General features: G+C 42.6%; 1 protein-coding gene across 1 annotated transcript in view; it reads right to left on the reverse strand.

Annotated features, from left to right (window-relative positions):
- Positions 1 to 23,458, reverse strand: part of DSTYK (dual serine/threonine and tyrosine protein kinase) — a 59,140-nt gene that overhangs the window by 17,729 nt on the left and 17,953 nt on the right. The window contains exons 2-4 of the mRNA XM_059673502.1: positions 15,445 to 15,803; positions 3,696 to 4,365; positions 168 to 400 (exon numbers count right to left, since the gene is read on the reverse strand). Coding sequence (XP_059529485.1) covers positions 168 to 400; positions 3,696 to 4,365; positions 15,445 to 15,803 — 1,262 coding nt within the window. The remainder of the gene's footprint in view (positions 1 to 167; positions 401 to 3,695; positions 4,366 to 15,444; positions 15,804 to 23,458) is intronic.

Genomic DNA, 23,458 nt, shown 5'->3' on the forward strand with positions numbered 1-23,458 from the left:
GAGCACCCCCCACAGGCAGTGGTCATGACAGGAAAACAAAACAAAATTCTAACTGGATCAGCAAAATGTTGAAAGGGAAATTGCTGGCTACCTTGAAGTTGGGCTTGTGTGTGGATTCTGTTTCATGTGTTATCTGTAACATGCTGTCTTAAACACTCTTTGAGTACCTGTTTGAGATTATTACTGGTGATGTGAACTGAGATATCCTGAGACTTCTCTAGGCTCTGCAGACACCGTTCCAGGGTTCCAACGAAGCTCTCACGTAGGTAATCCACCGAGCTGATCAGCTTATTAGCCACTGCCTGATTCAGCCGAGAGATGATGAGTTCCTGGATCTGTCGGATGCAGCATTTGATCTCTCTGGTGCCCACTGGTTCCCCATTCTCAGGAACAATGACATCTGCAGAGGCAGAGAAATGAGCTCGGTGGCAGGGAAGGGCGGGCACACTGAATAAAGGCATCTCCCAAGCCAAGGAGCTACCATGACAGTGGCTATAAAACAAATGGTCAACTGATGAATTCTGACCCTCAGGATGATCAGGGGCCATGTAATCCTCAAGTACTTAAAGGAGCTAAGAATCCTAAGAAGGAACAATTGTATATAGAATAAGCCTACTGACTTTGTTAGCTTTTTGGTCACATTTATAAGATGTGAAGAACATTTATTTAGTGTAGACTCTTTGAGAGCACTATAGTAAGTATTTTACATATGTAGTCTAATTTAATCCTCACAATAACTTTGTCAGGTGGGAATTATTGGTTATATTTTATAGATCAGAAAACAGCCTCACAGAGAGGACAAACTGGGCGTTGGAAATGTCCAGCCAGGAAGTACTACAGCCAGTATTTGAACCCAAAGCTCATGAATTCCAAAGTCATATTCCCACCACCTAACTTATTGAGAAAAATCCCAGAGTTAGGCATTCAATTCTAATCAATTACTAGGTAAATATAAAATAATTATATAAATATAAAAATTGGAGCATTGGTTATCCCCACTAATGGCTGTTTTGCAAGCCAGAGGACAGAAGAAGTTAAGAGGAGATAAATTACCTACAAAAACTCCACTCCTAAAAAGGCATTCTTGTGTCTACTGGTGAAAATTTAATGTCACCTCTTTGGAGGAAATCTGGCAACATCTACCAAAATTCTAAGCTCACCAACTAACAACAAGAACAAAAAAAACCCCTATATACCCTTTGACCTAACTACTGTGCTTCTAGAAATTATTTTTCTAGAAATATACCCTTACAAGTCCCAAAGATATATATGGACAACAATGATCAATGCAGAGCAGTTTGTAATAGTAAAAAAGAAAAGAAAAGAAAAAGAAATAGACTAAATGTCCATCAGTAGGGGAGTAGTCAAATAAATTTAGGCATAGATGCATTAGAAGAAGACAAACTTGCGTGCACATTTATGGAAAGATCTCTAAGACATGAAGTAAATGTAAAAACAAGGGGCAGAAGATATGGAAGAAAACTGGGGGACAGTATCGTTGACACCTTTGAGTTAAGTACCATGTATACAGGTATTATCTTTGCAAGCAACAAATATTTTACAAAGTATGTATGTCTTGATACTAAGTGTGTATGCATTATCTTTATTAAAAAACAACAACAAAACAGTAATAAGAATCTGGCTCCATAGAACATGTGGTAGATATCTCCTAAATCTATTTATTGTTGCCTCAAGAATACCCAGAAAAGACTTAGAACAACGTAAGAAGTAGGCACATGGCCAACCAGGTAAGAAGATCCACAAAAACACAATGCAGTTAACAAAGCCAGACATGATCTATTTGTTCCCAGTTACTCCCACGTCTGTTGAACTAACCATTGTATCCTAGACACCAAACATGATATGCCTGGCACATAATAGGCAATCAAATATTTCAATGCCCAACCTAGCTGCCCTATGTGCTCTATGGTACCGGCACTGCCACTCCAGTCTCTCTAATTATTCAGGAGACTTCCTAGGATTTCCACTGCAAGTGAGCATTTCTCAGCAATTCCTCCCCACTGTAGGAAGTCAACAAAGAGGTATTTTTGTTCATCTTTAGAAATACAGGTAAGAAATGAGGCATCCTCTGTATAAGTTTAGCAGCCATATACCGTCATTCAATACTCATTCATTCTCCAAAGATGTATTATAACAGACTGTGCTATTTGCTGCAGGGGATATAAGATCCAGATCCTATTCTACTTCACCTTTAGGATTTTAGAAAATAGAACAACATAATTATTAATAACTATAATAAAATAGCTAAGAAAAGTAAAGTAACTTCATGAAAAATGTTACTTGGAAGAGGCTTGAAGGGTAAGTAGCATTCACAGACAATATAAGACATTTCCGGTTTAGAACAGGGCATGAGCAAAGGAAAAGGAACATATAGAGGACAGCAAGCAGTTGAGAGCAACCCAAGCAGAAATTACAGAAGGTGCATAGTGGGAAATAAGACTGGGAAAGTTGGTAAGGGCCAGGCTTGGAAAAACCTTTAATACTAGGCAACGGATTCTAAACATAGTCTGTAGGAACAGGGAGCCAATAATGATGAACTGGAGAAGCAGAGAAAGATGTCCCTGAGATCAATCAGGTAACAACAGTTTCATTAGACTAAAGAGGAGGAATAGGAAAGCAAAGGTAGATGTACAATATGGAAGAAGACACATCAGGAATTGGCAACCAACTGGATGTGTGGATGAGAGAAAGAAAACAGTTAAAGACTATGCCGAGGTTTTGAAGCTGGTTACCAGAAGACAGTGGCATCCAGCACCTAGAAACAGATTAAGAAGTAAAGCATAGGAAACAGAGTATAGGCTCAGGAATCAGACTATATCGATTTAAATTCTGCCTCTACTACTTAGGAGTTGTGTGACCTTGAGCAAATTAACCTGAGCTTCAGTTCCCTCATCTAGAAAATGGCAATAAATAGAATTCACCTAGGGAGGTTGTTTTTGAAACACACACACACACACACACACACACACAGACACACACACACACACCAGATGCTAGGTCCCATGTCAGAAATTCTGGTGGATTAGTAGTCTCGAGCATCTCTATTTTCAAAAAGCCTCCCAGGTGTAACTTGGAAACCATGTCATGGTAATGGGTAGTAGAGCTAATGTTTATGCAGCTGTCAGTATACAAAGTCAACAGCATCTAAAACCAAAAGATCTGACTAACCACTTTGGCCCAACTTTCTTCATAGCCATTTGTAAGAAAGGGACCACCAGAGAAGCTAAAAACACTACTTTGTGAAATCCTTCAAAGTTGGGTTTTAAGAGCAACCTGAAAAGAAAATGGACGCCATGGCTCACACGCAAAAGGACCAATAAAGTATGGGGCTCTGCCAAAGGAGCCAAGCCGAAAGCATGACTTAGTATCATTCTTCAAGCAACTCTTCTCCAGCTCCATTAAGGTCAAGGGACCCCGACACAGACTGGAGATTACAGAGCACTATTAGGATGGATTCACCGGCAGGTGGGCTGAGAGTCCTGGGAAGGAATGACAGGGGCATCTTCTAGGAAGGTCTCTGAGAACAAGGGGCCACCTAGGCTGAATGTTTACAGTGGCTCCTGCTGATGGCAGCGGTGTACATGAGACAAGCCTGAGTTTCTCCGTTTCCAGCTGGAAAGGGCAGAGGCTCCTATAGTCCCGGCACCCCACCGAGCGAGCTCTCAGGGACCTACCTTTAAACTCCATGTTGGCAGCTTCATCCAGAAGTTGCTCCTTCATGGTGTTAAGCGTCTCAACAATCATGTCCTTCATTTCCTCCTGCTTTCGGTTGGCAATACTCATCAATGATTCATACAACTCGTTTTCCATTTTTCGCGTATATTCCAGACGTTTGGGAGTAATCTGCAGGTCCCGCTGCATGTCAAAGGCCTGGTTAATAAAGATGTCAAGGCAGCAGCAGTGCACCAGGTTCAGGGCCTTGGCTGCGTCGACCAGGCGAGCCTGTAGCATCTGGTGAGAAAATGTGCTTAAGTGCCTCAGCTTCTCACTTTGTTCCACCAACATGCTCTGGGCTTTAGTGTCCTGGCCAGCGGCCCCCCAGCTACAGTGACTGATGCTCAGATAGCCCAGGTCAATGAGCTGGCGATGAAGTGGTGATCGTTCATTCTCCATTCTTTTAGTGGGGGAGTCGATTATCTCTGAGCCCAGCTTCGGTACTTTGAAAAAGAATATGGGAAAAGAGAAATACTTTCGGATTTCCTGAAGCTCTTGCTCATCCCTCTCGGAGAGTTCATCTTTGTGGAATGCATAGGTTATCACAGGCAAAAAATCATTCACCAAGTCACCCAGAACATCCACTGTGGGCCGGAGGCCTTGGCACGGTGCTACCACAATGTCCACTTCCTGGAAGGGTAACGGGGTCATATCAGCACTTCAGAGTCAACCAATCCTTGCCTCCCCAAAGTCCCACACTGAGACCAAAGTCCAGCTCTCTAATGAGGCAATCGGACTTTGGCGTGCCCTAATCATCTGTCTGCCTCCTGCCTCCCTCCCTGGTGTAGCCCATGCAGGCAGGCACTCGTCTAGAGAGAGTGAAAAAACAAGTAAGTAGAAAGGATGGCAGACCTTCAGCCATTTCAGATGAAGAGAATACTACTTAGTCCCTGCCTTCCTCTGTTGCTTGGAAACTCTCACTCATTCTCTCTGATGAAGAAATGAGACAAATAATGGAAGAAAGAACTATTATGGAAATTATCAAACTGAGAGTGAGTCTGCCTGGATGGAACATGCCTCCCCCTCTTGCACTCCTCTCACACCCCCACCCCCACATCTCTAACCTGGCTAACTCCCGAGCATCCTTTAAATCTTGATGTATGTCATGTCGTACCCTTACATTCTTTCCTATGACATAATCCCAAGCACTCTCTACCTCTCCTTTTCTTAATGTTCGACACATTTAGAATTTATTTATTTAAAACACATTTTTCCCATTAGCCAATAAACTCTTTAAGGGCAGCAACCATGTCCATCTTGTTCATGATTATAACGCCAGTGTCTAGCACACAGTAAGCCCTCAATATTGTTGAACCAATCAAGCAATAGCAACCTAAAAGCCAGGTTTGCCCAACATTATTACTGTTCTGTTCTGAGAGTCTACAGGTATCCCCAAATCTTAGCCACCTGAGTCTTGAGAATACCTTTTTTCTCATGATTTGGAAAGGCAATGTCCTCTACAGACATGGGTGGCCAATTAAGTATGCGGGGCTTCCAGGAAAGCTCTTCAGAGGGGATATGACCCTATGATCCTACCAAGACGTATGCCCTTTGGCCTTGCCCTTCTTGCCTGGCAGCACAGCGATGGTCATACGGCAGCAGTAAGGCAAACCTCTGTGCAAGCCAGAGTTAAGGATGACGAAACGAAAAGAAATAGGTCGCCTGGAAACCTGATGACCACAGAGCTGCCACACAAGCCCTGAACTGCCTAGCTCCAGACTTCTTTTATGTGAAGAAAAAAAAACTTAACCTGTGTCTTATGTAAACTAGCTCCTGCTTTTCTGATTGTCTTTTACCTGTCACTCAACCCAAACATAACTGATATACCCACGATCCTAAAGTGAGTTTGGTTTAGGAACAAACCTTCTACAGGTTCTTTTCCTAGCCAACAGTTTCTGCTTTGTGTTTTACCTCTTTCCTGAGGATCTTGAGGCACTTCGGAGCATATATTTCCATCCACTGCATTGCTGCTCCTCTACAGCTCTGAAATTGTCTACTGTGCCTGGCATTCCAGACCTAAGGGTTGACCAGGAGACTCACGCCTGTATCACCATTTAGGCACAACAACTCCTGATGTCTTCAGGGGGGTCCACAAGCTCAAAAATCAATCCTCCACTGAATTCTAGCACATTTTACAGTTATAAAAGAACTCAACAACAAATCTGCCCAAGTCTATCTCCTTAACAATTGTCAGATGCTGAAATTGTACTTTATTTGAAATCTAAAAGATACACAATTTATTTTCTTTCAGATTAATGTTGTTTTCATTCCTTACCTTATTTCAGCAACATGTATTTCTGATTAAATATTTTTAAAAATCAAAACCTAGGCCCTCTTCCTTTTTGATCTCCTTCTTTAGATAAGTAAGAAAGGACTAAGAAATGCCAGCTTATTGTTTCTCATGCTGTGTGTGTGTGTGTGTGTGTGTGTGTGTGTGTGTGAGAGAGAGAGAGAGAGAGAGAGAGAGAGAGAGAGAGAGAGAGAGGGAGAGAAAGAGAAGTCTCCCATTCCCAGCAAAGCACAAAGGTCTCACCTTCCCCAACAAAGTGCTAGTAAATTTTACTCTAAGGTGGGTCACATAAGTGTCACTTGGCTGGCCACTTTGAGCCCCCTAAAGCGAAAAGTGCTTTTAGCATCTCACCATTTGTATTTGAGCAAACATATCATAAATCCATCTGTTTGCCATCCAAGCCTAGGCCAAGAAAAAATCTGCTGATTCATCTGTGCCTCGAATTGCACGGAATGTTTTCTGATTGGAAGGTTAGTCTGACATTCACACTCATGTTCAAAACAAACCCTCCCTGCCCTAGCCGGTTTGGCTAAGTGAATAGAGCATCGGCCTGCGGACTGAAGGGTCCCAGGTTTGATTCCAGTCAAGGGCACATGCCCAGATTGTGGGCTCAATCCCCAGTAGGGGGCGTGCACAAAACAGTTGATCAATGATTCTCTCATCATTGATGTTTCAATCTCTCTCTCTCTCCCCCTCTCCCTTACTCTCTGAAATCAATAAAAATATATTAAAACAAACAAACAAAAACAATCAAACCCTCCTTCAGTTCCGAGTCACTGCCACACTTCATGAGGCATATTCAAAAAAAGGGTAAGAGCCGAAGCCGGTTTGGCTCAGTGGATGGAGCGTCGGCCTGCGGACTGAAGGGTCCCAGGTTCGATTCCGGTCAAGGGCATGTACCTGGGTTGTGGGCACATCCTCAGTGGGAGATGTGCAGGAGGCAGCTGATTGATGTTTCTTTCTCATCGATGTTTCTAACTATCTCTCTCCCTTCCTCTCTGTAAAAAATCAATAAAATATATTTAAAAAAAACAAAACAAACAAACAAAAAACAAAACAAAAAAAGGGTAAGAGCTTCTAAGTTTAGAGTTGAACATACAGCTACCTAAATGCCAACATTATTATTGCATATAATAATTAGAAAAAGACTAGATGAAAATCCCAAGAAATGAAAGTTATAGTATGGTAGAGAATTATAAGTGAAAATGCTCTAAAAATATTTATTTTCAAATTTCAAAGCTGTCTTAAATATACATATTTTAAAGATATAAGTCAATCAAACTTATTACGGGAGTATTACAGAAGAAAGCCTAAATAGTCAAACCAAATAAGTGTTCTTTAGAAAAATTTCAGGAAGATTTTTGTTTGCTTGTTTATTTGATGGATTTTCTTAAAATTCTAAAATAAATTTCCAGGTTTTCCTCATAGGGCCACTTCGTGTGCAACAGAACCATGAGCCAAAGTTCAAGTCCATTTGTAGAAGCAATACCCTTTCTAAGACATAGCTGACTTTATTTGCTCAGAGCTGCAAATTCATTTTTTAAAATGGATTCAAGGTTTTCTAATGGTAGGTACTGCCTGATACAATGGCACCTATAAAGAAATTTTCCACTCCTAAGTATTTCTTGTACTAAAAAAAAAGGATAGAAAACAAGTACCATACTCTCTCTTCCCCATTCCTCAGTTAATAAACTCCTGCGGTGATCTCACTGTTCTGACTAGCCTAACTTCTAGAGGACGGGCAAGAGCTGCTGGCTGAGCTCCTGTACAAATGAGACTGGAATGCAATGTGATTCTGCAATACTGACGGTGAAGGGATGACTCATGCCTGACAGTTATAAACAAAAAGGAAGCCAGCACTGTCTCCTGGAGACAGAGAGGAAAAAAAAAAAAAGGATGAACCAGAACCTGACCTCCAACTATCTTCTCCTTCCCAGCACCTAGAACAGTGCCTGGCCTTCATAAGTATACAATAAATAAATGTGAAGTAGATGGATAAATAAAGGATGCCTTTCCTACTTGTTCAAATCACTTTCAATACCAGGAGAAAAACTTTCTATCTTTCAATCCACATCCTATATATTTACCTGGAATTGCTGTTTGCCTCTCCTCCAAGGATGAAGCAGTAAGCATTTTGCTCCTAACTCAATGAAGGAATAAGAATCTCAGGGAAGCATGAGAATATCCCATAATTCCATTTTAAGTCACAGTAAATTCCTAAAGAGGCTTCTTTTGTGGAATGCATTCCATACAAATCTGTGGAATCTATAGAAGTTGATGTTACCATCAATTTTCTTGGCAAGATTAAGAGAAGGTAATAGAGAGGAGATTGCTACCCTGCAGACACCAGAACTCACCTCTTGGGTTTTGTTTTTGATATAAATGACACAATCTTAAATGCCAAGAAGAAATCAGCCACCAAAGAAGCCTGGCTGCTCCCTGAGAACACTGGCTCTCTCACTGACAAGAACTCCTTACCTGTTCCGGGCACAGTACCAGCACTCCGTTATAGCTAAGGAGGACTATGCTAACTGATGGTTCAGACAGAAGACAGGAAGGATAAAGCTGTCTCTGCTTTTGCTACAGTCCTGAAAGCTCAGGTTTACATCACAAGAAGAGAAGTACACAAAGATATAATTGTCCCACCCTCGCTCAACAATGGACACAGCTCGACCTCCTCCCTGCCTCCATATTCTCCCTATTTTTACTGTCAATTCTTCTCCCAGACCAGTCTCACAGGGCGGTTGAAAGGTTCTTCCTGTTTGTTTTTACACAGGGTTGATTCTTCTACATTTTCATATAGCTCCCTGAACTCACTATCACTCTTAAATTTATTTACATATTAAGAAAAATACCTATTCCTGTTACATTGTAGAAAATACCTTGACTCTTATTGGTACAAATACTCTCCAAGGGGAGCTGTAACTGCAGTTTCTGGGCTATAACATGCCTGCCCCATAAGCAACTGGGACTAGTCTGAAGCTAACCCAGAGCCTTATCCAGCAGCCAACATGGAATGGATACAAGTTCATCTCCTACCTAGTAAAAGTATCAGTGTGGTTAACTCAGATGCCAAAAAACACAACCCCAACCAAAGCCCTAAACTAGCCACAGAAAGCATCATGCCAACAGTGGAAATATATTTACAATCCCGAACACCCAAAAACAGGGGCTCTGCATCTCAGCTGATAAGCACGAAGCCCTAAGGATCAGAACTTCTCTATGTTGCATACTTGTATGAATCAGGTAAACAGACAAGGTGACAAGAATGTACTAAACAGATACTATGCATTCTACCACAGACACACACAAAGCAGGAATCTGAAGCTTTGGTGTCTTACCACTTACTAGACTCGAGGGGAAGGGGGAGAAAGAAGGAGAGGGAGAGAGAGAGAAAGGAAACAGGACAATGGAGAAGAAAGAAGGAAGGGAAGACTTTACCTTTTAACTTTATGACTTTAACTGTTGTATTATTTACCTTTTTATAACATTTCTCTTATTTCATTTTATTACAAAAGAACTTCATAGTGAGTTATGAAGAACTTTGTCTCTAATTAGAGCAGGATAGTAAGTACATGGGGACCAGGAGGACTTAGGTTTGACAAAATGAAGGAGTCCCAGTGTGGATGGTTCTCAGGTGGGTGACAGAGAGGCAGGAATCTTCTTCTCAAGGACACAGACTCATTCATACAAAGGGAGGAGGGAACTGGCTTACTATGGGCCAGACCCTGTGCTGGGTGCTTTACAAACACTCTCTCATTTAAGCCTCACCCCAGTCCTAAAAGATATGGATAACTACCCCATCTTGCAAATGAGGGGACAGTCGGTTAAGTAACGAAGCCAGGATGTAAACCCAGGCCCATTCAACTATAAAGACCATGGTTAAATAGTAACTGAAGGTCCACCATATGTCAGGAACTATCTGTTAGGGACGTTCTGAAAGAACAAAGATTGGACAAGATGATGTCAGGGTTCCTGACAATCCTAGTGTTCTATGTTAAGTATATGTTTGCCGCAAAGTAAAGCCCCAGCTATGAAACAACCCTCCAAGGACTGGGTGAGAAATCACCAAAGAAAATATGTTTCATAGTCCCAACAACAGTTTTGCATGTTGACAGTACTTTCACCCTCTGTCTCTGAATTAGGGAAGACCCCCTACCCCATCATCCTCTACTCAAAGGGATCGGAGACAGCAGAGCTGAGACAGTGAAAACAGAGAGGGAAGTCATTTGATGCAGGAAAGAGGCAGGATCCTAGAAAAGGGAGAAGACAAAAGAGGAAGGTTATGATTATAATCGCAGCCAGATTTCCTCCCCAAGAGCTAACCTTGGAAGGCTAAAAATTAATCACTGGTGGTGAACTGAGAAAATACAGCCTCAACTTCAAGCTGTTCCTAAGAGATACCAAGTCTTCTCTCATGCGCATAAGGATTTTTTTAAACTTGCCTTTAAACCACACATATCCTTAAAAGGTAAGTTAACCTATAAGTATTCCCAGGTTTCCTGGCAAAAAAACATGTACAGAGGATGGTTACATTCCACCATGTATGTTAGTGTGTGTTAGGGGAAAGGCAAGAGAGATGTTAAATTCGAAGAATACAGGGTTATTGTCAGAGGAATTTATAATTAATGACTTGCCTGAACTTCCCATATCCTTTATTAACATATATTTTAGTTCCCCTTTCTTATTGCCCCACAAAAATCATGGTTTCTTTATTTTAATATCTCTTGAATATCATAATTTTTCTCTTATATCTGTTATCCTAACTTCATTATCTAACTAAAATTAAGCAACACACAACAAATTTAGTTCTAAAAGGTGCCATATTAAATGACAATAACTAGACAAAAATTGAGAGAAGCTAACTTTCTAGCAACAAATAATTTTCTGTAAATTTTGGAATTAAACTGTACATAAACGCTTATTATTTTAAGTAAGACCCTTTATAATAAATTTGGTTTGTGAAAGTGTTAACTGAGAAATTAAAAATATCAATGTCTATAAAATTTTGATAAGAACATTTCCATTGAAATCTATTGATTGAGGGTTATACAAAACTTTACTACTCCAACTGGTTCGAGTTAAAAATAAGTTTTTAAAAAAAGTTATTTGCAAGTTATACCTTTTCTGGAAACGCCAACCTACTTCAGTTCCCTATCAGACATCACTATGAGCCAAAATCCATGGCAGCGTGCGGCAGCCTGGCTGCCAGGTGACACCTACATTTTTCCCAAGGGCCAGAAAACACCTGGTGGGGACAAACAGGACTGATAAGCACAGAACAACCGAGAGCTACGGGCCTGCCACGGTAAAGAAAACAACGCTGCTGGAAAGCAGGATCTCAGTAAATCTAATCTTCTCTGCTTCTTTTTATTCCTTTCTTACAGATGTTCCTAGGAAAGAAATACACAGACACACCCCACATCAGACTGAGACAACTCTGAGGCAGACAACTGTGTTCCACTGGACTTATAAGAGGAAGAACAGAGGAAAGGCGGTGGGTAGATGGATGTATGCAAAGAAAGGGGTGAGGGTGCAGAAGGGGAAGTATGTCCACAAAGACAGAACTAGTGCATATGGAGAATGGTGAAATGTGTTGCCAATTGGAAAATGCTGCTTTAAATTGAACACTAAACAAGGTTTTAGAAACTAATGGCTTGACTACTGAATTATGAACCAAGAATCTCCGGGGACCAGAAGTAACAAGCTGGGAACACACAGCACTATGGGTTCATGTGAGTTGGCCTATTTCTAGAAAAACTGAAAATGACTAATTTATGAAGACTTTAAAGTAACAGATCAGAAGAATGACCATTGTATAAGAGGGCAGGGGAAATTCTGCCTTGACAATCTGACAGTTGCAAATGAACATCCATTTCCCCTAATTCAATCTTGGTTACCTTCAGCTAAATGTTTCTTTTCTTCACCACCCCTTTCATACACCAAATGGAAGGGCTATTTAGAGCTAACTTGCTGGTCCTAAATAAAAAGAGAGCTAAACAAAAGATCTTTCTCACTGGCATGAAACATCTTCAAGGTGGCTGTGAAATGCTCCCAGCAGTGAGCTGAGCATGGCTGATGGGCTTCATGGAGACAGGAGCCTGACTGTAGAGACAGGGCAGGGCCTGCGCTCCACAAAGGCTGCCCCTGTGAGGCTCAGCATCAAAGGGATCAAACTTGGAACCGTTGGGGTCCGTTGCTATTTCTACATCAAAACCATTAGTGAATAAAGCAGATCCGGAGAAACATTGGCTAAGGAAGCCTCAGAAACCACATGAAACAGAAACACAGGCTTGTGAATTCCTCAAAAAAAAGAAGAATATTCCTCAAGAAAGAATATATATTTCAACTGTGTGAAGAGACAGCTGGTTTGGTATCTCAACTCCCCAACTAGGTAGCCTCCTCAGGTGTCATCTGAGTCTGAGTGCTTAGCAAGATCAGGAGCAAGCACCACTCTCACCAGTAAGCGAGGCGCTCAGCCAGGCTCTTGGGGGAAGGCTCTCACTTTCCCTCCTTGCATCCCCTCAATTCATAGAACAAAAGTGAAATGAGCGTCAAAAATGAAAACCAATAAAAGAAATAAATATTTAAAAATTGAAACCAATAAAATGATGGGGTACAAAGAAATAAAATCATTTGCCTCTCCTGCGATGGCTTTGCTCACATTCCAAGACTGTTTTTAAAAGGCAATAACAGGAAAAATCACCACCCAACCCAGAGCAGGCAGTCATTTCACCCATTTAGCCGTGTTCTGAAGCTGCAGGTCACAATGTATGAGGTCATAGCAACCATTTAGTGGTTGCTATCATCATTTTTCAAAATGAAGTCAAATAGAATAGAAAGAAAAATATAAGTGTGTTTTGCAAGAAGTAAAAGTATTGGTTCCTGAAACTTTATTTCCAAGTATATGTGTATGTATGTACTGGGTCCTGTTATAAAATGTTATTTCTTACAGTGAATTAAAATCTAAAAAAGTATAAAAACCACTGAGCTGCTGAAAACTGCAAGGAACCAGACCAGGGCAGTATACTATAGACAGATTATGTATGGATCAAATATTTATGCCTGTGAAGAAGCTCATGGGTCAATTGAGGAGCTTCAGTCAATATACAAAAATTACTCGCAGAGTTATCTAAGAACTCTCACAGCGTCCCTGAGCTGAGAAATGCAAGCTCAACGTGTGATAACAGGAAAGTCACCACTGAAACTGACCTGAGAGAAAATGCTGCCCTATATACATAGTCCCCGCTAGCTTTTATCAAGATAAAATAAACCTGGACTCTGGAAGGAAATGAGTTTCTATTTCTAGAATGTCACTGACCATGGCTACAACCAAAGGACTCATTCATTGACTGGGAGATCAAGCCTTATAGAACAAGAGTAGGTGAAGATGTTATAAGAAAAAAGAAACCGCCCTAGCTGGTTTGGCTCAGTGTTTAGAGCAGTGATGGCGAACCTATGACACGCGTGTCAGAGGTGACACATGAACTCATTTTTTTTGGTTGATTTTTCTTTGTTAAATGGTATTTAAATATATAAAATAAATATCAAAAATATACATCTTTGTTTTACTATGGTTGCAAATATCAAAAAATTTCTATATGTGACACGGCACCAGAGTTAAGTTAGGGTTTTTCAAAATGCTGACACGCCAAGCTCAAAAGGTTCGCCATCACTGGTTTAGAGCTTTGGCCTGCAGACTGAAGGGTCCCAGGTTTGATTCCGGTCAAGGGCACATGCCCAGGTTGCAGGCTCCATCCCCCATGTTGGGTGTGCAGGAGGCAGCCAATGATTCTCATCATTGATGTTTCTATCTCTCTCTCCCTTCATCTCTGAAATCAATAAAAATGTATTAGAAGAAAGAAACCACTCTCCTGGTCCTGCCAAGCTAGCCCGTCCTTCCTAGCACAACTAACCCAGGTGATGGACTCTCTATGCTGAGAGTATCTGCATCCTTGTATTCCTACCCACTCCTGACCCCTGGCACAGTCACACGCTTTGTCCATCCCCATTCAGTCTACTCAAACAGCCCAACCCCAGCTATACAGGAGGAAAGGAAGCCTAGCACAAGAGACAAGTCCTTCCTAAGTGGAGACAGCAACACCAGACAGGCAATATGATCTCTTAGGATACACCATAAGACCTGTGCTCTCTTTGCGAGTTTACTTGAAAAGAGAAGCAAATGATATTCTCCAGATCTCATAACATCGAGCCAGACCTGTCTTCACATTCCCAAAATTCCTTAGAAAGTAGGAAACATGCCTGGCCAGTGTTGCTCAGTGGTTGAGCATCTACCCATGAACCAAGAGGTCACTGGTTCAATTCCCAGCCAGGGACAAGCCTGGGTTGTGGGCTCGATCCCCAGTGGGGAGTGTGCAGAAAGCAGCTGATCGATGATGTTTTTCTCTCATCATTGATGTTTCTATCTCTCTCCCCCTTTCCCTTCCTCTCTCTCTAAAAATCAATAAAAACATATTTTTTTAAAAAGTAGGAAACATGATCTGTCCCACTTAGCAAGTAATGGCTAAGCCTAAGGAAATACAAAATTCTTCACTTGTCTCAACTCTAATAAGTGCATGCCCTAGCCAGTGTGGCTCAGTTGGATGGATGTTGTCCCAGGCACCAAAAGATTGCCAGTCAGGGCACATGCTCCAGTTGCCGGCTTATTCCCCAGTGGGGGGTATGCAGGAGGCAGCCAATCAATCAATGGTTCACTCTCACATCAATGTTTCTCCTCTCCTCTCTCTCTCAAAAAAAGATCAATTAAGAGATACATATATTTTAAAAAACAACATTAATTATCCATCATCTTATTGTTCCTTTTAGAAAGGAATGGCTAGAGATAACCCTAGAACACCTTCCTGCTAAGAAAGAAAAAAGGATTTCTACCCTTGAACACAATCATTCTGTAAAAGCATGGCGAGATGCAAGTATCACATTCCTTCTATTTTATTTTATTTAAATATATTTTTATTGATTTCAGAGAGAAAGGAAGAGGGAGAGAGCAATGGAAACCAATGATGAGAGAGAATCATTGATCGGCTGCCTCCTGCACACCCCACACTGGAGATTGAGCCCACAACCCAAGCATGTGCCCTTGACTGGAATCAAACCCTGACCCTTCAGTCTGCAGGCCGATGCTCTATCCACTGAGCCAAACCAGCCAGGGCACATTCCTTCTATTTCAGAAAGGGAGACAGGAGGCAAGGAGACAAGCCATTGCTTAGGGCCTTGCAGCACAGCAGCAGAGGCAGGGATGGACACTGCTACAACCTTGTGTGTTTTCAACTTCCTGACCATGTTCCTTTAACTCCATCAGCTGATGTTCAGAGCCGAGGGTATATACTGCCTCTGAGAAAGTTCAAATACAAGAAAAGTTGGTATATGTATATACAGTTGTATAAGTATGAGATTGGTACCTGTAAGAGAGCATGCTGCATCGTCACCTCCAGTTCGGCTAACACATGGGCAGCATCCTCACTGTCCTCTTGGACCTCCAGGTCCTCCTCAGGGATGGTCTCCCAGGCGCCCTGGTGAGCAACGGGAGTGTGGCTGACCCGAGTCTGAGTCCCGTAGGTGAAGCGGAGGCGCCGGAGCTTACAGCTCTCCTCACTGCCCAGCTTGGTGGTAGGAAGCACCTGCACCCCCAATAGCAGGTTCAATAGCTGGCACTTGACATTACAATCCTGGCCGAGGATCAAGATGCAGGGGAGGCAGTCCACAATCTGCTGGAGGTACTTCTCTTCCTTAGGTGGGAAGGAAATGCAGCTCAGCTGGCCTGGTTAGGGAAGGGGAGGGTGGAGGAGAAAGAAGGACAGAGAGAAGAGTGAGGAGGGGTAGAGAGAGATTCATACAGAGACCCCACTGGGATGCCAGGGTCTTAGAGAAAAAATTCCTAGGAAGCTCTTGGTTGAAGGAGACATCAGGCAAACATCCCAGTCAGAAAAGGCTCCTCAAATATCAAACAGATTTCCCCTCCCTGGCTCGTCCCCAAAGCAGTTGTTTCTATCCAGAAAGGTAGCAGTGACCTGATCTACCCTGCCCGCTCCTTCTCCATCCAGGGAAGGGACAGCCTAAGGCAGTGGTCGGCAAACTCATCAGTCAACAGAGCCAAATATCAACAGTACAACGATTGAAATTTCTTTTGAGAGCCAAATTTTTTAAACTTAAGCTATATAGGTAAGTACACTGTTATTAACTTAATTAGGGTACTCCTAAGGCTTAGGAAGAGCCACACTCAAGGGGTCAAAGAACCGCATGTGGCTCGCAAGCCGCAGTTTGCCGACCACTCGCCTAAGGAGTTTACAAGGACTCAGTCACAGTCACAAGATCATTAAATTGACAAAGCCATTAACTGGGATGTGAGTCCAAGGAGAATCCACACCTGAATATGTTAAAATGAAAATTTTCCTTAGGACAGAAGATCCAATACTTGAACATATTCGACCTTTTTAAATGTCGCTACCATGTGAAATTTTAGCTTGTTATTTTCCTCCTTGATGACATATTTTATAACTAAATGCATGGGACTCTCTAAATACACACATATTGAAATAAAAAGTTACTTGAGTTTACATAAGCTCTAGGATCTTTTCTGGCTCATCTCTCTGAGAGCTGGAGATAGCACCCCAGTTGCCAAGTCATCTGTTTTCTGAAAGCATCAGGTACTCAATAAAGATCAATATCTCCTAATCAAATCACATTCCCTTATATGGAAAGGGAAAGAACTGCTTGTTAGGATCCAGGCAAATCTAGGAAGAGATGTGATTTATTTAAAAAACATTCTTTCAAAACAACCACGCTTCCACAAACAAGTCCAATAGTGTTCAAGACAGAACAAAAGACTTCCTAAAGCATGAAGACCCCTGTTTGAGGAAAGGAACCAGAAGTCAGCTGACTGAAACTCAGATTCTGAACTCCATCGTTCCCCCACTTGTCCAGTGCCAGTGCCTGCCTATCTCTATGATTCAGGCAACCCTTGAGTTTGTTCAGAGGGCACAGACACATGGTTCTTAGGCTGTAAGAAGGCTGATCTGACATACATCTTAATTGAAATGTGGGGTGGCACCAACAAACAGTATTCCCTTTAGTCACTTAACCACGAGCTGCACACCTTCCATACATTATTTATTTTGTTCCTATACATGAAGCAAGAGAGCCCAGACTCATTGAAGAGGTTGGTCTACTTTAGGGTGTACCTATCCTGCCACATACTTAAACCTTAAACCTCCTTCTCTTCCACAAATGGCACCACCAAACGGTTTACAGGGGTCCACTTTCACCCAGACCCCCGTGTGCATTTCAGGGAGCCCTTCCTTTCAGGTCTGTCTGCAAGCACACCACCTGGCTGCACATGCACATCAGCAAAGCTGAAGCAAGGAAGTCTATGCTTCTAGGGAAGAGACGGGTCCTTTGAAAAAGCAAAGAGCGTAAAAAAAAAAAAAAAAGAAAAAGCAAAGAGCGTAAATGAGGGCTAATTCTGTGTGAGGATTTACTAAACGCAAGAGTAAAACACCAGACCACTGGTCTAACTTTGAACTACCATCAGAAGCAATGGGACACAGCCAATTTCTTGTATGACCACTTAGCACGCAACAATGGGCTTGTCCTGAGTGCCTGCATATCTTGTTCACAGCTAAACACTTGTCACAGTCTACTCTAGTTATCTTGTTTATAATTAGCGGAACACCCAACACAACGACAAAAACATAGTAAGTACTTTATGTTACACCTTTGTTCGCTCTGTGCAAGAACCCATTTATTGTGGAGAATTGTTTATAGAAAGCTGTAAGTATTGTGCTAAAGACTCAGGAAAGTCCAGTGCCATGATAAATCACTAAGGAGCGACTAACATTCCTAAAAACCTCCTTCATCTCCCCAATCACCTTGCAGAATTCATTTAACTACCGAACTCTCCGCCTGAGCAGTGAGAAGTCCAACTAGATTCACTCTCATCTACGCTTCCTACCTTTCCTCTCTTCTCAGTTCTCCTCACATCCTCAGATAGGTGCCAATTCATTCTGACAAACTTCATAACTCCTAAAACAAAAATTGGTACATAATAAAAACCTGAATGAGATTTGTTATTGCTGCAGCTAGGAGAGCGGGTAATCTTATATAATAAAAGGTTAATATGCAAATTAACCAAACAGTGGAATGACCGGTCACTATGACACACACTGACCACCAGGGGGCAGGCGCTCAATGCAAGAGCTCCCCCCTAATGGTCAGTGCACCCCCACAGGGGGAACACAGCTCAGCCAGAAGCGGGGCCCTCAGCTGGCGAGCGCAGCAGTGGTGGCGGGAGCACTAAGTACCCCTCAGGGGAGCGGGCTAAGCCAGCAGTCGGACATCCCCCAAGGGGTCCCGGACTGTGATAGGGCACAGGTTCAGCTGAGGGACTCCTCCCCACCCTCAACTGCAAGAATGTTGTGCACTGGGCCTCTAGTAGATAATGAAAATCAACTAAGCATTTTCAGAACCAGAGGGAGAGATCTCAACATCTCTGAGACACTGTCAAATATAGGAAAGCCAGTAAAACATGCTCTACATGAGCCAAAAACCACAGCACACACCCCATTATTCATCTGACCCAAATCACCATGCACACACATACACACACACACACACACGCCTCTGTAGTGACAAAAACAGTCACTACAAATAGTACCACTAGTGTCAAATAGCCATAGACCAGTGCAATGGGCCAGGGGCCGACACTGAAACCAGTTTTAATTTTTGTTTCCATGCACAACTAGGGTTCTATGTGCAATCATTTTCACTGAAGAAAGCTCTTATATGGATATTACAATTGATTTTTCAATATCTCATTATCCAAGCCCTTTGCTTCTCCTACAAATATTTATCTTTTTTGTTTATTTTTTTATTGTTTTCAGAGAGGAAGGGAGGGGAGAGAGAGAGAAACATCAATGATGAGAAAGAATCATTGATCGGCTGCCTCCTGCACGCCCACCCCACCCTCCTCACCGGGGATCGAGACCACAACCTGGACATGTGCCCTTGACCAGAATCGAACCCGAGACCCTTCAGTCCACAGACCGATGCTCCATCCACTGAGCTAGAGCAATCTTTAACTTTATTGCTCTCCAATGTGTCTATAAGATTTGAACAAGGGCGTGGAGAGAAGTGAAGGTGAAACTAGACCAGTGATGGCGAACCTTTTGAAAAACCCTAACTTAACTCTGGTGCCGTGTCACATATAGAAATTTTTTGATATTTGCAACCATAGTAAAACAAAGATGTATATTTTTGATATTTATTTTATATATTTAAATACCATTTAACAAAGAAAAATCAACCAAAAAAATGAGTAAGCGTGTCACCTCTGACACGTGTGTCACAGGTTCGCCATCACTGAACTAGACTGTCTCACTCCTTGATTCTCTCAGCAATGGTTCATGGTTCTGTGAGGAGGAGTGCAGCATCGAATTGGAAACAGCACTAGATAAGGGAGATATCCTGGTCTCCAGCATCACCGCTGATTAGCTCTGCGACCTTGACAACTCACTTGCTTTGTCTCAGCCTTGGATTTCTCATCTCTGAACTAAGGGATTTCAGTGGTTCTCAACCTTCTGGCCCTTTAAAACGGTTCCTCATGTTGTGACCCAACCATAAAATTATTTTCGTTGCTACTTTCTAACTGTAATTTTGCTACTGTTATGAATCATAATGTAAATATCTGATATGCAGGATGGTCTTAGGCGACCCCTGTGAAAGGGCCGTTCGACAGCCGAAGGGGTCTCGACCCACAGGTTGAGAACTGCTGGATTAGATCATCTTTAACATCCTTTCCAGTCCTAAAATTCCAGGATTCCATCAGGTTTTAACTGTTGAAGGAAACATAACTGAGGGGATGGGTGGTTGGTCTGGTTGTTTTTACTCCAAGTTATATGTGAATTTAATTATGCACGCTCCCCTGGGTTACTACTGAAACTGCAGATCAAAAAACATGACTGAACTAGCCAGGGGCTCTGAGGACCTACAGTGCAGTGCTAGCAGTTCGCTAAAGAAGATGAGAAACTGTAGGCTGACAGGAGGAGGAAGGAAGAAAACCTGCTTCAGAGGTGGAGCAGCTGCCCCACTGACAGTTAAAGGACTTCAGAGTTAATCGGGTTTTCTTTGTAATTAATATAACAGCATCTGCATATGGGCTGCCAGAAGGCAACGGTAGGGCTTCCCAGCTGGAGCACATTAACCCTGCCAACTCTGTTGCAGGAAAAGTCAACTCAAATTCAAGTGCAAGCTAAGGCTTACTTTTCTCTTGGTAGTTCCTAAATACAGATTTTCTTGATTGCGATTAGAGCTGGCCCTTGAACAATGTCAACAACAAAAATATAGGGGCTCCAACAACCTGCCAGTTGACCCTTGAACAACGCGGGTTTGAACTGACCCACTCAGTTTGATTGGAAAAGGCACGTATAAGTGGACCCAAGCAGTTCACACCGACGTTGTTCAAGGGTCACCTGTACTTCTGAACAAAGCTTTCAAACCAGAAGGAGAAGAGCAACTAAAGTAGCAACCCATTTTGTTCATTTGTTTTAGATAATGAAGGGGAGCAGAATATACCACTCCAAAATGCCTCTGGCATGTTGACTGATTTTAAGCTGATTATTTTTAAGAAACAGCAGACTCAGGTGAAGCTCTGAAAACTGAGAAGTTACCCTTTTGTAAGAAACATTTATAAGGGAAATCTCCTTCGTAAGGGTATCTTCCTCTCAGTAGCAGGAAAAAGATGACTCTAAATCTCTAGACACTCTTATCAATGAAGAAGGGAAAGCTTAGATCTGCATTAACAACCTTAACCTGTGTGTACCATGTTTTTCCTGGTGACCTCCCATAACTACCCACCCCCAACAACATCTGTCTCTAGCTGAAGATGATATTTAAAGTAGTAACTTGGACCATTTCAGAATTACTCACTTTTCCTGAGCTTCTCCCATGTATACAGGAGGTACGCATATTATCAAATTTCTGTTTGTTCTTCTCCTGTTAATGTCTAAAAGGGTAGAGTAATTATTTTTCCTCCCACAGTAACATTTACTGACCCTTTCTAAGTACATAACTTGAATTGCCTCATGTCATTTAATGTTCCTGATTCTACCAGAGAATGAATATTACCCCCATCTATACTAATAAAAGGGTAATATGCTAATTAGACCGGGTCAACCGGCCATCTTCTGGGCGCCCGACTTCCTTCCAGACAAAGCCATGGTGGTGAGGGCTGAGGCAGAGGCAGTTAGGGGCAATCAGGCCAGCAGGGGAGGGCAGTTAGGGGCAATCAGGCAGGCAGGCAGAGGGGTTAGGGGCAACCAGGCAGGCAGAGGGAATTAGGGGCAATCAGGCAGGCAGGGAGGTGAGCGGTTAGGAGCCAGTGGTCCCAGATTGTGAGAGGGATGTCCGACTGCCAGTTTAGGACATTCCCCAAGGGGTCCCTGATTGGAGGGGATGCAAGCTGGGCTGAGGGAATTTTGGGCACCAGGCCACTAGTTTATAGATAACCGTCAACATTTATAGGAAACAGCTTTAAAAAAAGAGCCCAGCCCTAACCGGTTTGGCTCAGTGGATAGAGCGTCGGCCTGTGGACTGAAGGGTCCCAGGTTCGATTCCAGTCAAGGGCAAGTACCTTGGATTGCGGGCACATACCCAGTAGGGAGTGTGCAGGAGTCAGCTGATCGATGTTTCTCTCTCATCGATGTTTCTAACTCTCTATCCCTCTCCCTTCCTCTCTGTAAAAAATCAATAATAAATACACACACACACACACACACACACACACTAGAGGCCCGGTGCACAAAAATTTGTGCACTGGCAGGGGTGTGTGTCCCTCAGCCCAACCTGTGCCCTCTCATAGTCTAGGATCCCTCGGGAGATAACCACCTGCTGGCTTAGGCCCGCTCCCCGGGTGGCAGATGGCAGGCCCAGATCCCGCGCTGGGTCGCAGACAGCAGGCCCGGATGGCGGCTGGGCAGGCGGCGGATTGCACTGTCCTGCCCCGCCTGCAGTGTGCAAATTTAATGGCCATCTTTGTTGGGTTAATTTGCATACTCTTCTGATTGGCTGATGGGCACAGCGAAGGTATGGTCAATTAGCATCTTTGTCTTTTATTAGTGTAGGTAAAAAAGAGCCCATGTTTCTCTATGTATCTCTAGGCAAATAAAAGGTGGAACACAGGGCAGTACAGGAGCTATACCTAGGTCTCAGGGGACCAGTGTAGGGGAGGAAAACTTTTCCTTCTACCCTTCTAGATTCTTTGGCTGGTCTAACAATCTAATTAGTGTAAGACACATTAACAGGAGTAATTGCCTATGAGTACAGGACCCCCATAAGAATATGAGACTCACAGGCAGTCAGCAATTGAGATTTATTTGCCTTACTGAGATAAGGTCTGGGCCTGCAAAGGTCAGGAAGGCATTTTTAGGAGGATGGAAAGAGCAAAAGTTTGGTAAACAAATGTTTGCCAGGCCATTCAGAGATAATGGAACTCAGAGAGGACTTCCATCTCCAGTCCCTGCCAAGCTTCCCCAGACCACTACACCTACCCATGCTCTTTGTGGCTAACAGTATGATAGTTCTCTTCATAGACCAGGCCCTCTATTTAAATTCTTCTAGACAGTTAAGGGGTAGGTTAAAAAAGCTCTATGTCGTTGGACCTTCATTGTCTTCAGCTCAAAATAGTTCATTTGCCGAAGTGCCACATTCTGGGAGACTGGTTCTGAACCACTTTACCAGGTTATTACTTAGTAGTAGACAATACCTCTGAAAGGTGGCAGAATATGCCATCCCAAAATATGCTACTTTGGCATAAGGATTATTTTGAACTGAAGGTACTTGGCACACAGCAGGTTTAAGAAGAGCGCTCTGACCTCCCCTTTTTCTTCCTTAAAGCAGGAGATAAAAACCTCTGGCAGATGTTCTTATACCAGAAGGAAAGCAACATCCTTATCACCAGGGACCAGGAGTCAAGGCCATGAAAAATCTGTACAAATAAGCCTTGTTAAACCACCCTTTGTCTTCCTACTTTTCCACCATTAACTGCCCTAGCTCAAGCCCCTGTGTCTTGTCATGTTTTCAAATTTACTTCTGTTTAGCCAATTCAGTAAATGTTCAACTCCGTTTCTTTGGGTCTTCATTCTATTGTGAGGACCCCCAAATACAAGGAATATTTAATAAGATGAATATGCTTTTCTCCTGTTAATCTGTCCTACATCAATTTAGGTCTTAGGCCCAGCTTCGAGACCCTAACAGAATAGATATTTCCTCCCCTACCCCCTCTACAACATTTTCCCAATCTGCATAAAACACAACTTAGTAACTGTAGAACCCCAATGTAAGCAGACTGACAGAGCCACCATGAAAACTGCCCCGAACCCAATTTAAAGCAGACGGACAGTCACTACGAAAATTGCCCAAAAC

The sequence above is a fragment of the Myotis daubentonii genome, chromosome 18, assembly GCF_963259705.1.
Source record: "Myotis daubentonii chromosome 18, mMyoDau2.1, whole genome shotgun sequence".
Classification (NCBI taxonomy): domain Eukaryota; kingdom Metazoa; phylum Chordata; class Mammalia; order Chiroptera; family Vespertilionidae; genus Myotis; species Myotis daubentonii.